General features: G+C 41.5%; 1 protein-coding gene across 1 annotated transcript in view; it reads right to left on the reverse strand.

The window, feature by feature from the left end:
• Positions 1-15,407, reverse strand: part of RALGAPA2 (Ral GTPase activating protein, alpha subunit 2 (catalytic)) — a 238,163-nt gene that overhangs the window by 128,545 nt on the left and 94,211 nt on the right. Inside the window, exons 17-19 of the mRNA XM_008581155.1 lie at positions 9,933-10,058; positions 9,038-9,096; positions 4,304-4,412 (exon numbers count right to left, since the gene is read on the reverse strand). Of these exons, the coding sequence (XP_008579377.1) occupies positions 4,304-4,412; positions 9,038-9,096; positions 9,933-10,058 (294 nt within the window). The remainder of the gene's footprint in view (positions 1-4,303; positions 4,413-9,037; positions 9,097-9,932; positions 10,059-15,407) is intronic.

Genomic DNA, 15,407 nt, shown 5'->3' on the forward strand with positions numbered 1-15,407 from the left:
GGGGGGGGGGGGGGGGGGGGGGGCCCAGCTGCCCCAGAAGAATGCAGATGGAGAGCCAGGGCTTCCTTCCAGACACTGGGCAGCAGGGCACAGGCACAAAGGCAGGAAAAGTTGGAGGGATATAGGGGGCTGCAAGCCAGGCGGTATTACTGACACATAACCAGCCAGGTGGGGAAAAGTGGGGATGCAGTAGGTCATTTACTCACTCACTCACTCACCCAGCACATCGTCATGAAGTACCGCCAATGTGGCAGCACTGAATGGAAAGCAGAGAATTAAAGGCACAAGATGAACAAGGCAGGGGCAGTCTCTACTTTCAAGGAACTGACAGTCCCCTAAGGCAGGCAGGGACCTGTTCAGCTATGCCCCCAAAAGCCATTTTAGTACTCTAGCCTGTAGGTTGCAGGGGACAGATGGCTCTGACAGCAATACGGAGGGCCGATCTGCTGCCCAGCCTACATCAGCAACCCTGGCCAAGTAAAACCGACCCACAGGACTTGGTGACTGGAAAGATTGGTGGGGTAAGGAGGAGCAGGAAAGTCAGTGCTGTCTCAGAATATGGGGCAGGAGATGGAGCAGCAGGTGGGACCAAGGGTGCAGGGTTAGGTAGCTCACCCAAGCCTCATCCTATGTCACTCTACGGCGTGTGGCCCACATCCTCCCTGATGAGACACCGACATTTGTGAGAATGGGTATGACTTAGTACCTCCATCCCCCCAACACACACACACCTGCCACCCACCGCTATTCCACCAAACACAAACACACAAACAGCTAGCCTGGCCCACTATTCCCACTTGCTGCTTGGCACAGGAGAGTTTTCATCAACACCCCTAGGGGAAATCTTTGCAGCCAGCAGCTGGCTGGCTTTTCCCACACACAGGCAAAGCCAGTCACCCTTACACAGTGGCTCTGAAGGGCACCGTTACAAGCAAGGCCGTGCCTGGTGCTGTGTGAAGCCGCAGGCAGGAAGCCCTTCTGGGGCTTGTGCCTCTGCTGTCTACGCAGCAGCCCCCTCCTTTCCTGCATTTCTCTCTCTCCTGGCAGGGCCCCAATGCCTCCCTAACCCTTGTACCTTGTGGCAACTCTTTCCCTTGTAGCCGTCAGTTCTTAGATTTCTGCACTATGTCCTTCAGTAAAATAACCCAGCTGGCATAGCAATACAGGAATTGGAGGGAGGCCGAAGAGGGAGGCAGGAGTCCCCAGGGACCAGGAATTAAGTCGATGCATTACCTCTGTCAGTTATAATGGCTACAGGCAGAACTGCTTGCCTGTCCAGCCCTCTGCTTTCTCAGCATTTCAAGCTGGAGCAAGCGCCTTGATCTTCCACAGCCCCTTTCTCTTTTATTTCAAAATTGGGGACGGCAGGAGTATCTATCCAGAGTGGGGGAGGATTCAATGGGACAGTCCACGCACTGTGCAGGGACAGTGGCTGACAATGGATAAGGGCTCTGTATGTGGTAAATGCATTTTATTTTTCTGGTGCCTATAAGTTTCCTATTAGTGGTTTCCTATTAATGATAGAAAAGTTGCAGAAATTTCAGGAATTTTGTAAAATTTATTTTATTCATCTTTATTTATTTATTTATTTATCCACAAACTTTTTGAAGTACCCTCATATATATTTTTTTCTATATGGTAGAGAAGAGAGGTAAAAATTGATAACAGAGTAGAGGAATAGAATAGTAGAGGGAAAGATAGGTTTTCTTCTTTGTATTTTTACAAAATTCCTGAAATTTCTGCAACTTTTCTATCACTAATAGGAAACCACTAATAGGAAACAAATAAATAAATAAATTCACACACACACACAAAAAAACGGGGGGGGGGAGAAGACATAACAACTACAATTCCTTGAAGTTGATACGACAAGCAAACAGAAAGGACACTGTTGGGTGGGAGGGGGGAGAGGGAGGAGGGAGGGAGGTTTCGGTAACGGGCCACAATAATCAACCACATTGTATATTGACAAAATAAAATTTAAAAAAACAAAACAACAACAACGAAAAAAAAAGTTTGTAGAAAAAGAGAACTAAAAGATAATATGAATCATTCCATGAAATTTTTGAAGAACCTATGTATATACACACACACACATATATATACATACACATATATATTTCCTTCATGCTAAGAAACCATCAAGTTATTAACAGTTTCTCCAGGTAAGGAGTAGATGTAGGGGAACCACCTTAAATATATACATCTAGATTTAAGAAAAATTAAAACTTGAAAAACATCTTAGAATTGAGATAATAGGGTATTTAAAAAATAAATTGGGATCCTACTGATAATACAATTTGTATCCAACTTTTTTCACTTTAACAACTATATGTGAATATTTTTCCATGGCTTTGTGAGTCAGGGGGTGTCCTGCACACCTCAGTTGTGCAAAACCCCAGGCATATGGCCAGAGTGGGCAAGCTCCTGAGGCTCCCCCCCAGCTTATTTTCCTCATCTGTGAAGTGGGGAGCAGGGACACTTTGCCTCATGGGGGAGCTCTAAGGTTCAGCACCCTGCTCAGACCAGAGGGAGACTCTTACGAGTTGTTGTGGTCTGATAATTTTCCCATTCCTCGTCACAGAGATCAGCAGCATGCATTTTTCAGCTCCCTGGTATGACTGCCCCCTCCCCGACCCCCCCCCCCCCCCCCCCGGGTTTGACAGGGGGGGGGGGGGGGGGGGGGAGATCAGCAGCAGGGGGGGGGGGGGGGGGGGGGAGATCAGCAGCAGGGGGGGGGGGGGGGGGGGGGAGATCAGCAGCAGGGGGGGGGGGGGGGGGGGGGAGATCAGCAGCAGGGGGGGGGGGGGGGGGGGGGAGATCAGCAGCAGGGGGGGGGGGGGGGGGGGGGAGATCAGCAGCAGGGGGGGGGGGGGGGGGGGGGAGATCAGCAGCAGGGGGGGGGGGGGGGGGGGGGAGATCAGCAGCAGGGGGGGGGGGGGGGGGGGGGAGATCAGCAGCAGGGGGGGGGGGGGGGGGGGGGTGCCCCCCCCCCCCCCCCCCCCCCCCCCGCTGATGTTAGACAGGAGGGTGAGGTGATAGAGGGGTCTGGTCAGAGGATGCACTTGGGGAACAAGAGGCACTGAGTTTGGTTAGGCAGGGGCCAGACCACAGGGGGCCGTTCCCCAAGCCAAGGGCGGGGACACCACTGGCTGGTATCCCATAAGCTGAAGCAGAAAATGTAGAAAGGGCAGCACAGAGGCTGGCCCGATGATGATTTCTCTAGCGTCAGCTGTAATTGCTGTTAGTACTATAGCCACACGTGGCAGGCAACAAAGAAGGGCAAGCGAGAGCCCAGACACTGGTGTCAGATGGATGGTTCAGGTATGAACTTCAGTTCTTCCAGGTGGTGGCTCTAGAGTCTTGAACAAGTTCCTTAACTTTCCTGCACCTCAGTTCCTCCAGTGGTAAAATGAAACACTTACCTCGCCACTGAGAACTTCCACAAAGCCCTCTGCAAAGCGCCTGGCAGAGACTAGGCGCTTGCTGGTTTCGGAGGTGTAATAATGGCAATGTGAATGATTACCACCATTTCTAAGCAGGAGCCAGAAAAGGACCTGCCAGGATTTGAGCTTGTTTAGGAAGCAGCCTAACAGCACATGTAAAAGCTCAATTATGTCTTTCGTGTCACACAGATCTGCTTTCAATGCTGGTTCCATCACTTATACTTGCATGGCCTTGGACTTGTGACCTAATTTCTCTAGGCCTTGATTTCCTCTGGTATAAAATAGGTATTGTAACATCTACCCTGCAGAGCTGTCATGGAGATCAACAAAAGTAGAGAGCTGACCATTATTCTAGCCCAGTGTGAGTGCCCAGTAAATGGCAGCTCTTCTTCTCATCAACAAAGCCAACAAAGAAACATGTCCTAAAAGTGCCCAAGGTTCAGCCGGATGGTGAACACTCAGGGCTCCTGACTGGAAGCTGTGGAGGCCTCTCCCAGTCCTGTTGAAGAGGCCAGGGCATGAAGTCCCACTTTCTTGTCACCCCCATGGACAAGTGACAGTTGTCCTCCCTGACATAGGAGCTGCCCAGCTACCAAAGGAACCCTATTTGGCCACTGGGCTTGGTCCAGAAATGCTAAAGCTATTGACACCTGGTCGCAGGTGCTAATGGGGAAGCAGCCATGGGGGGCATCTCCTGGGAACCTCACAGCACATTCACCATGGCTCTCAGAAAAGGAAGTTTGAATCACAACCTCTCTAAGACAGGTGACAACAAAAATGGGGCTAATTCAAACTAAAACTGTTCAAATGTCTAGAATATAGCTTAATGTCAAATAAACATGACAAACTGGCAATACCTTCAAAGTTACACCTATCACATTGATGGCCTCTTTCACCTGGGGATGGCTCGTGCACTGTACAAGCTCTTCACATATCCAGATCCCGAGGGAGCAAATGGCAATGCATCTTTTTAAAAAGGAAAGGAAAGGAACACTAATGCTCATTAAGCAATATATTTTCTTGGTATTTTCCAATGACAAAATATTTTAAATCTGTTTATACAAAATAACAAAAATTATGGGTACATTAACAGAATGATTTCTTGAGAGAAAAGAGAAGGAATCTTCAATAGGCCAGTTCCAATACAAATAGAAACAATGATAATGGTTAGTACTTGCTATGGTTTTAATAAACACTTTGAATAAACTGTCCCTTCAAAGCGCATGTAAAAGCTTAATTCCCTAATAGAGTACTTGAAAGGTGGGGCCTTTAAGAGGTGATTGGACTGTAAGTGTTATGCCTTCATGAATGAATTAATCCACTCATGGATTAAAGGATTAATGAGTTAATGGATGAGTGGGTTATCACGGGAGTGGCACACTGGTGCCTATGTAAGGAGAGCAAGTGAGCACGTTAGCACACTCAGCCCTCTCACCATGTGATACCCTGCACTGCCTCAGGAGTCTGCAGAGTCTCCACTAGGAAGAAGGCCCTCACCAGACACACCACCTTGACCTTGGACTTCCCAGCTTCCAAAACTGTGAGAAATAAATTTTGCTTCTTTGCAAATTACCCAGTTTTGGATATTCTGTTATAAGCAACAGAAAACTGGCTAAGACAGTACTTAAATATTTAATGAAACAAATGACATATTTTGTGTTAATTATAATAGCCCATATGTCACTTATTTTTGTTAAAACTAATTTATTTTTACATTTTATTGTTTTAAGATAGGAAGAATAAAAAATATGAATCTTAGAAAATTGTTAAAAATTGAGTTTGTAATTGTTTTCCTTACAATAACATGTGCAACACCTTTCTCAAACATAAGACAAACGCTATATTGTATTTTAAAACATATTTGAATATAACTTTAAAAATAAATTTCAGTGTTATTTCTTTTAAGCAATGTGCTAGGACAAAATATTCTTCAAAGAAAACTGACCATACCATATATATTTCTATTTTATTTTTAACTCCACAGAAATTTGGCTAAGTAAAGAAAAAAGAAGAAAAAAGGAATTGCCAATACTTGTTGATGGTTTGAATATGGTGTGTGTGGGACAAAGAAGAAATCAAGAATTCCCTCCAAGTTTTTAGACTGAAAACCCAGGTAGATAGTGGTGCCATTTGCTGAGATAAAATCTAACGGACAGTCAGGCTCTAGAAGGTTAGTAGGTAGACTCAAGAGTTCAGTTATGGTTATGTTAAATCTAGATGTGTTAAACATCCAAGTTAAGATGCCAAGTAGGCAGTTTAATATATGCACCTCAATATATAAGGGGTCCGCTGAAGGGGTCAGGTAGACAATTTGGGAATCATTAGCAAGTATTTAAAGGCTGCTTAGAATGGATAAGAACACCCAGGAAGTCATGGAGATAGGATAGGCCCAGTCCTAAACCCTGAGTCACTCAAAACTTCAGAGGTTAAGTAGAGGAGGAGAGATGAGAAAAGGACACAGAAAGGGGGCAGCTGCAGTGAGGCAGAAGCAAAACCAGGCGATGACACTGTAAGGAACAACTGTCATTCAGGAAGAGGGTAAAGAGAGACTAACTTCAGAATTGGCAAGTTAAAAACAAACGTTAAAATTTCTAGGATAACCTCAAAAAGAACTGAAAGAGACTCTATGACTTCTTAAAAAGAAAATAGAGGTAGTAAATAGAATGTGGGATAAAATACCACTCCCCCCCACCAAAAAAAAAAAAAAGAAAGAAAAAGGGGGGAGGAAATGAAGGCAAGAAAAAGAGATGTGAAAGGAATATTGAGAAGGCCCATTTAAAAAAGAAAGTATAAAATAAGATAAAAGAAATACACCCAAACAGATAGTAATTATAACAAATGTAAATGAACTAAAGCTTCAGTTAAAAGATAAAGATGAGGCAGGATAAATTTACAAAATCCAGGTATATACAGATTTTGAAAGACTCTAAAACAGAAGAATATAGAAAGGTTAATTTAAAAAGATGGAAAGTATTATTTAAAAATAGCTAAATAAATGTCAGACAAAGTACTCTTTAAGTTAAAAAACCATCCTTAGATATAAAGAGGATCACTACAAAAATATAAAAGAATTGATTCACTATAGAGATAGGACAATTCTAAACTTCTGACACTAATAACATAGCTTCAAAATAGATGCACCATAACAGTCAGAAATTTTAACACCTCTTTCAATAAATGATTAAGCTGAAGAAAAAAATCAAAAAGATAAATTATTTGAAGCATGTGATTTAAAAAATGTCAATCTAATGGACACATCCAGGACACTATGCCCAATAATTAAAGAACAGTGTATACATTCCTTTCAAGCATAGATAGGATGTTTGCAAAAATTGAGTACATATTGTGCCATCAAGCAAATCTTAACAATTTCAAAGAATGTTATCAGACAGACAACATTTTGATCCACAATGCAATTAACTAAGACATCAGAAGTAAAAAGATAAATTGAAATATCCATATGTTTGGAAATTAAAAAACATACTTCTAAAGGAATTATAATAGAAAGACAAAATTTGAAATGGATGACTGGATAAGGAAATTGTGGTATATATACACTATGGAATACTACTCAGCCACAAAAAAGAATAAAATTCTACCATTTGCAACAACATAGATGAGCCTGGAGAAAATTATCCTAAGTGAAACAACCCATGTACAGAAAGAGAAATACTGCATGTTTTCACTCACAGCTGGCAGCTGAATCCATAAATAAACAAATGAACAATAGAGAGAGAGAGAAAGAAACAACAATTATAGTAATACGTTGAACTTTTAGAAAACTAGAGGTGGAAAAGGGGGGGGGGCACTAATGAGGAATTGGTCAATGGACACAGAGAATGATTGCATATTGTAATGATGAATAAGCTAACTATACTGATCTAACCATCACACATTCTACACAATTATTGAAAATCAATGTTGTACCCCACATGGATGTATAATTAAAAAAGTAAAAAAATAAAAATTAAAAATTAAAAAAAAATTATATATCAAAACTCATAGTATTCAGATAAAGTAGCACCTAGAAATAAATATATAGCCTTAACTGTTTATATTTGTAGGAGAAAGGCTGAAAATTAATTTACTATGAATACAACTTAAAAAGTAAGAAAATGAATAACAGAGTTTAAATAAAGAAAGAATTAAAAAGCGCAGAAAGTAAGAAATAAAAATATAAAATAGGTTCAACAAAGACAAAAGTCTATTCTTTAGAAAGAATAAAGTTGACAAATCTTTGGCAAGACTAGTTAAAAAATAGAGAATACACAGCAAGTGTCAGAGTTAAAAAGTGAATATAACTGTAGAAATGAAAGGGATAAAAGAGGATAATACAGACAACTTGTATGCCAGTATATTTAAACAGTTAGATGAAATGGACAAATTCCTAAAAAAATTTAGCTTATCAAAACTGCCAAACAAAAAAAAGAGAGAAGAAAACCTTAATATTCCTAAAATCATTGAAGAAAATGAGTCAGTGGTCAACCTTCTCACAAAGAAAATAGCAGACTTAGTTTGCCCTTAAGGTCTAATAAATACATGAGAATAGTAACTCTAATTTTGCAAAAACTCCTCCTGACTAGTGAGACTGAAACAATATGTAACTCATTTTGTGAGACTATGTAACTTTGTGTAACCAAACCTGATAAGGACCAGATGGGGAAGGAAAATCACAGGCCATGAATATAAATACAACTTTCCTGAACAAAGTATTATACAAACCAGATCCAGTGCCATGTACCACGTTGGGTTTATCCCCAAAATGCAAGGTTAATTTAATATTAGCAAACTGATAATGAATACAGCACTTCTGGTAATGGCAGACTAGGAAATTTGGACTAAACTATCCACTGAAGACCACTGAAGAAGTTAGACAAAATATAAAAAAAAAAGAAATTTAAAATTATCAAATTTATCACTGCTAATGAGGCAGTGACAAATGACGGGCCTCTGTCCTGGAATGAGCCTAGGGAGGGAGCCGGGCATGAGCCAGTTCCTAGGAGGTAACGAGAGACTGAGCTGGTCTTCTGGTGACCTTATGGGGTTGGAAGTTGAGGATCAGAGACAGGTGTTCCTCCACCTGCATTCCCAGCTTTGGGCTTCACTTTGGGAGGAGAGGTAGAAACTTTTCATCATGTAGGTGGCCTAGGAAAACCTTATATCTTGGTCAAAGAATGTTATCAACCTCAGACACCTGGCAGAAGGAACTAAAATGTTCCCAGACTGCCACATGTCTCCCAGGGTACAAAAATCATTCCTGATTGAGAATCACTACCCTGTACATATACCATTCTTATACATTTTTGGTTTATCCTTCATTTTCTTTCTTATTGAAGATATCAAGGAACACATTATGTATTTGTAATCTTGCTTTTTCTTACACAAAATATAGCATACTATGTATAATTTTCCGCACCTTACTATTTTCACGTAATAGTGATGCCTTTTTGAATAATCAAGCCAAGTGTCTTCCCAACGTATTTCTTACTACAATTTTTAGTGTGGGTAAGAGTAATGTGAAATAATAAGTGTTTACACATTAATGTGTATCTTAAAACTCTAAAATAGTTTACCTCTTATTCAACATTTACCTTGCACATTCATTTGGTTCCTCTGTGGCATTCTTCAGTAAAATATTTATGAGGTAATGCTAAAAACACAAAATTAAGTAAAATAAAAACTTGGTGTTATGGTTGGTTTCCCACATGTTCTGACCATGTTCCAGGCATCCAGGAGCTACTGAAGGACTGGGGAGCTCAGGGAGCCCTTCTATCAGGGAGAACCTGGAGGAGCAGCACAATGGCAGTCTCCGCAGGGGCCTCCCTGGGTAATTAAGCCAGCTAGAATAGAGTGTTTCTGGGTAGATGATGAAAACCTAGCAAAGCAAATGAGACTTCCAGATAGGAAAGTCTCAGTTTTCTTTTACTTTAATTTAATTATATATCGTACATTGAATTATATATTGTAATCATGTAATACAGATTGATTGATTCTGGAATTTTAAAAGCATTTTTGTTTGCCTCAAAGTCAATTGAGTAGAGAACAAATGCTTGCTTTTATTCTCCAAGGAATAATTTGGAATTTCAAATTATTAGTAGTATTTAATCAGAGGACCAATGGAATTGAATATTTAGCTTATTTCAATTATTTCTCATAAATTCATTTGTTGCACTAATGTAGCATAATTAAGCTAATAGAATTATTACAAAGAATGACTCATTACATAATTATAATCCCTAGGCACGATAAACAGATCTAATAAAAAACACCCGAGGAATACAGCTATCAGGTCTAACTGCAATATGCTCTGAATCTAATACATTTATAGGTCCTAAAACAGCCTTCTAAAAACAACTATTAAAACATTTAAAAGATATAGCAAAATTTCAGGGATAAGTAGATCAATGTACAATAACGGAAGAGATAACCATATAGCTAGGATTACAAAATGCTGTACTTGAGATTCAATCAAAATGCATTACATACTTTGACATCTTCAGTTCCTGTAATCTCATTCACTTCTGGCACTGGCTGCAGTAGAGGGATCTTCTGGTAGGTATTTGGAAAGCAGACAAGGGATCCAAGGATGGTGAGAGCTTCTGATCTAGGAGCCTGCACACACGGAAAGAAAACACAACACACTTTCCTTTCTGTAAGTTACAAACTTTAGGTAAGCAACATGTTTTACTTTTTATGGTTTTAAGAGGGAATCTTTTTCAGAATTAGAAAGGCAAATGACTGTTTTACATTATTTTAGTGTTAATGTTCCTGATAAAGTAGGGTAAATGAGATCAACTTAATATTATTTTTTCTGTGAGGAACAATTATGGAAAATTGATAAGGAAGTGGGACTGGAGGTCACTATCAGAAGTAGAGAGAGAAGACACCATGTACCAAATTTCCCGTGTTTCACCAAGAACTAATTTGCAAAATAACGTACAGTGAGATACTATATCTCTGCATGTACTGAGATACTAATCACTTACTTGTCCATTATTGGAATTAGGTATACATTAAAGGAGGCATTTCACTAGATTTCAATTCAGCCAACATTTACTAGCAGCTATGATTAGCCAAGAATGGGGGCAGGCACCAGGATCACAAATGTCATCCATCCACTCACCTATCTGTCTATTTCCTATTAACTAATAATTATGACAATGGCAGCTAACACTTCAGGAGTTCTCTGTCTATGGTAGGCACTGTTCCAAGTGCTGTACAAGCATTTCCTCATACAATCCCCATAAGGACCCAATGAAGCAGATCCTGTTATTTCCATTTTCCAGTGAGAACACTGAGGCTTAGACAGGTTAAGAAGCTTTTCAAAGTCATATAGCTCGTAAGTGATGGACCTGGGATTTGAACTAAGGCCATCTAACCCCAGGTCTGCCCTGGGCTTATATTGTTAAGCACCTGGGGTATGAAATGAGAGAGTTTCCCTCCCTCAGAGAGATGGGAGTGTGGTATGTGGGGTGGGGGAAGAGAGGCAAATAATACAATTCAGTGAAGCATGTGCCACAGCAACATACTGGGGACATGCTGGGGGCCCACCACGCTTCATTTTTTACCTAGCTTGGTTCTCATAAGCACACAGGTAAATAAAGGACAACTTAAAATACAGAGATAGATATTCTATGGGATGAGGTAATGATCAATTCTGCTTAGGATGGTTAGGAAACACTACAATGAACTGCCGCTAAGAGTGGCACAGGGCAGTAGGAGTCAGGCAGGCTGGTGCTGAGTGAGGGAGTGAGCTGAGTAGGTAAGAGGCACTGGCAGGCAGAGGAGTGGCAAAGGCAGAAGGACCCATGGCCCCCACAGGACTGTAGGAGGTCCCAGGTGCACAGAGCCCAGAGAGCATGAAAGTGTGCATGCAGGGACTGGGGGAGCTACAGCTGAAGGAGTCTGAAAAAGGCCCCAGGGCCGCCTGGGAAGAGACCCACAGGTCGCCTGGCACAGTTCTCACTCTGCCTGGGGGATGCTGCTGTCCAGTACTAACCCCAGAAGGAAAGCAGTGCAAATAGATGCTATCAGGGAGAGAAGGGATCAGGCAGTCACTGAGGACAGCCTGGCAAGAGTGATGACAGCGCAGAACTGGACAATGGCATCAGAGACAAAGTCACTGTATCTTTAATGTTTTATTTCATTTCTTAAATACCAAGATTTAAAACTACTACAGCAAAATGTTACGATTTGCCAAAGCTGGGCAGTGAGTATACAGTTCTGTTACATGACCTCCACAGTGCAAACTCAAGAGTCATCTTCCAGTCTTTATCTGTCCTCTCAGTGGCATGTCATGCAGTTGACAGCTCCCTCACTCCTGGGAACACTCTAATCGCGTGGCCTCTGGGACACCTTTTTTGGTTCTCAAGGAGACCTGATGCAGTCCCCCTGCTGGAACTTCCCATTTCCCCAGGACCTAAACTTTGGAATGCTGAGCCCAGTTCTTTGTCCTCTTCCCTCTTAGATCTATACTCACTCCCAAGGGATATCCAGACCTGTGGAATTAATTGCCTCCTACATGCTGCCAACTCCAACACATCGCTCTAGCTCAGACTTCCTTCCTGAACTCCAGATCTGTAGATCTGTGTGTTAGTCCGTTTCTGTTACTTATAACAAAACACTTGGAACTGGGAAATTTATTAAAAAATGAAATTTATTGCTAATAGTTTCTGAAGCTGGGAAGTCCAAAGTCCAGGGAACACATCTGTTGAGAGCGTTGGTGGTGACAACAGTGATGGCAGAGTATGACATTGTAAAAATGGTGGAGCAGAGAGAGCAGAGAGGAACCTCCTCATTCACTCTCTTTTTAAAACCCTCAAAACCGCACCCATCACCACCATTATTAATCGATTCATTATGGCACGGTCCTACGATCTAATCACCTCTTCAAGGCTCCACCTTTCAATTGCTATAGTAGGCTTTCCCACCCTCAACAGTTACAGTGGAGATTTAAGCTTCAGTGAGGTTGGGGGGCATCTAATCTACAGCAATCTGACTGCTGGCTTGACGTCACCATGCAGGGTCCAGAAGGCATCTCGTGCTGACAAGCCCCGCCTTCCCCAAGAGTGTTTCTGCAATTCTCTGTAACAGTTCTCTGCCTCCATCACTCTTGGTCCTCTTATCTGCTCCTTTTACTCTTTTTTATTTTTACATTAAGAAAATCCTTAAACATAAAAGTATAGAGAACATTATATCCATGTTCCCAGCACCTAGATTGAAGACACTACCACTCTTACTTCATCTATCCCCTTTTCATTTTTTCACTTCAAATTTAAAAGTCACTTAAAAATGTTCACTTTCAATATTTTAAAGCAAATTCAAGACATTGTTTCATTTCATCTCTGAGTTCTCCAGCCTCCCTGCTTGGAGTCTTCTTTGCTTTCATCACTTTCTTTCACGTTACACATTCATTTAATGCTCGTACCCCCATGAGGACAGAGGGTGTGACAGTCTTCATCACTTCTCCAGCCAGCAGATGCTCAATAAGTACTGCCTTGAGATAAGGCATGGCTGCTGCTGTGCTTATTTACTGGGTGAGTGCTGATCACTTCTCAGGTCTCTGCTTCAGTGTCATTTCTGACATGAAGACTCTTCTGGTGTGTGTCTTCCCCTCCATGTCTCACCAAACAGAATGAGCTATTCTCATATTGATGACACTCTTGAGTCCTGGGTATGATTCTCCCATGGCTGCTAGCAACTTAATCACAAATATTAACATTTAGTTTACACCTGATTCCTTGAGGGTAGAGACGCTGTCTTACTCATAAAGGCCAGGTCCTGGGACATACTAGGAAATTTACATTGGCAAATGTTTCCTAAAGAGAACTGCTGCCCTTTCCCCACTAGACAATCCTGGTTTAGACTCTGTTGAGGTTTATTCTTTCCCCTGAGCAGTCTTTAACTATTGTGTGGTATGTGAGCCTGGCTTGCACTGTGGAATTCTAGTTTGAATGCTAGACTGTATAACAACTGGATGCAAAGCATTAGATCTTAAATAAAGGGTTGTTTCAGCTTTATTCAAAGAATATAGTAAATTTAGAAAATTATTTTCCCTAAACTTGAGTTTATGGTAAGCCCCAACTCACAATGAAGCCCATGTGCTTACATATATTGCCCAAGGATAGATAACTAGTATGAGACTGTGTTGGAACTGAACACAGGACTGATTCTACAGAGCTACTGGTGAAGAATGTGAAGAAAATTCCAGGCAAAGGGAGCTGCCTGAACAAAGATAGAGGATGTGCAGTGATTTGCTGTGGTCAGTGACCTGCTCAGGGAAGAGGAAGTGGGAACGAGAGGCTGCAGAGCCAGGTGAGGGGCCCCATTCATGGTGCCCCCTTAGGCCCTGCTATAGAATCCAAGCTTTTATTATAGTGACTGGAGAAACGACACCCAGTTCTAACTGCTGGGGGTAACATGCTCACTGTACATTCCTGAAGCTCAGCCTGGTGAAAAGATGACTTCGGGAGTGAGGGTGAGACTTGGATCAGACCTGAGACCACTGCAATAGGCCTGGTGGAAAACGTGACAAAGGCCTATAGTAGGGTAGTGGCAGTGGAGGGAGAGGTAGGCAGGAGAGATGAAGACTATAACCCTAGGGTTTGATGCCTGATTAGCTGTGGAGCCTGAAGGAAGCATGCTTAGGGCTAAGGTGACATGGTACTGTGGTGACAAACAGAGTGGGCAAGAGAAAAAGGAAGTTCTAAAATAAGCTGTGTTCTGCTTGGGAAGATGGATTTGGTGCATCTATGTCAAAACCAGAGACTGGTGTCCATGAGACAGGTGGATGAAAGGATCAGAGGCAGTGGTCCCCACAGTGTGTTCTACTAGGGTCCTACATTCGTTAAAGGGAAAAAACAGACTTCAGGAATAAAAAAATTTGCAGAAAGATGTTTGAACACAGTTAAAGAGGGGCTTTTAACATGCTAATGTACACTGTGAATTTCCAAGTGAGTAAGTGAATTTTTCAAAATTATTTGACCATGAACATGGCTTCCCTCCTCCCCTTGCCCCCAGAGTATCTTGGGGGACTGGTGTTCTGAAGAAGACTTTCTGAAATGCTTGTCTTTAGGATAGGAGAGAAAAAGTCTGGGATAATAATTTGGGAGCCTTTTCTGTTCAGAGGAACTGAATGCATGCTATCTCTGTGAGTGTGCAGAGAGAGAAGAAATGATGGAGAGGTCAGAGTCCTGAGGGACAGACAACGGAAAGAATGTTATTACTAGCCCACAGATGTCCTTTCTGTGTCTCTCCCACGATATCCTCCCCTCCCCAAAGTAACCCCATTCTGGTGTGTGATACCACAAATTGGTTGTGTCTGGTTTTTAATTATATAAATGAAATTAGAGTATACGTTCTTTTGTGTCTGACTTCTTTCACTCAATATTATGTTATGCAATTGATACTTCTTGTCATGATTTTATTTCATGTAATATTTCATCTTATGTACACACCATAATTTATCTGTTTTATTGTTGATGGACATTTGGATTAGCTCTAGGCTTGTGGATTTTATAAACAATGTTGCTGTGCACAAGCTTCTGTCCATCTCATCCGACCTCTTAGTGGTATTTGATGCAGTTAACAGCTCCCTTGCTTGTGACTTGAGTGAGCATTTCTCTCTCCATTTCTCTTTCTCTCTCCCCCTTTTTTTCCTCAACAGGGCAGACCTATATAGCAGAGGTACTTTAGACTTGTAATTAGCTTGTGTTAACTGAAAACTTTGACTGAGCAAGTGTGCCCCACCCAAACACCTCTTATCAGTTTCGCCATAACTTTAAACCTCAAGTTTAAATAAGAAAGTAACTCAAACAGTTACAGTTCATATTTTCTGTCTGTTTTTTAGAAACGTTTGGGAAGGCTATCTTATTTTTGTTGATTCTTTTTTCCCCAGCTTTATTGAAGTATAACTAACAAATAAAAATTGTATATACTCAAGGTGTACAACATGATATAACT

The sequence above is a fragment of the Galeopterus variegatus genome, unplaced genomic scaffold (genome assembly GCF_000696425.1).
Source record: "Galeopterus variegatus unplaced genomic scaffold, G_variegatus-3.0.2 Scaffold2283, whole genome shotgun sequence".
In the NCBI taxonomy this organism is placed as follows: Eukaryota; Metazoa; Chordata; class Mammalia; order Dermoptera; family Cynocephalidae; genus Galeopterus; species Galeopterus variegatus.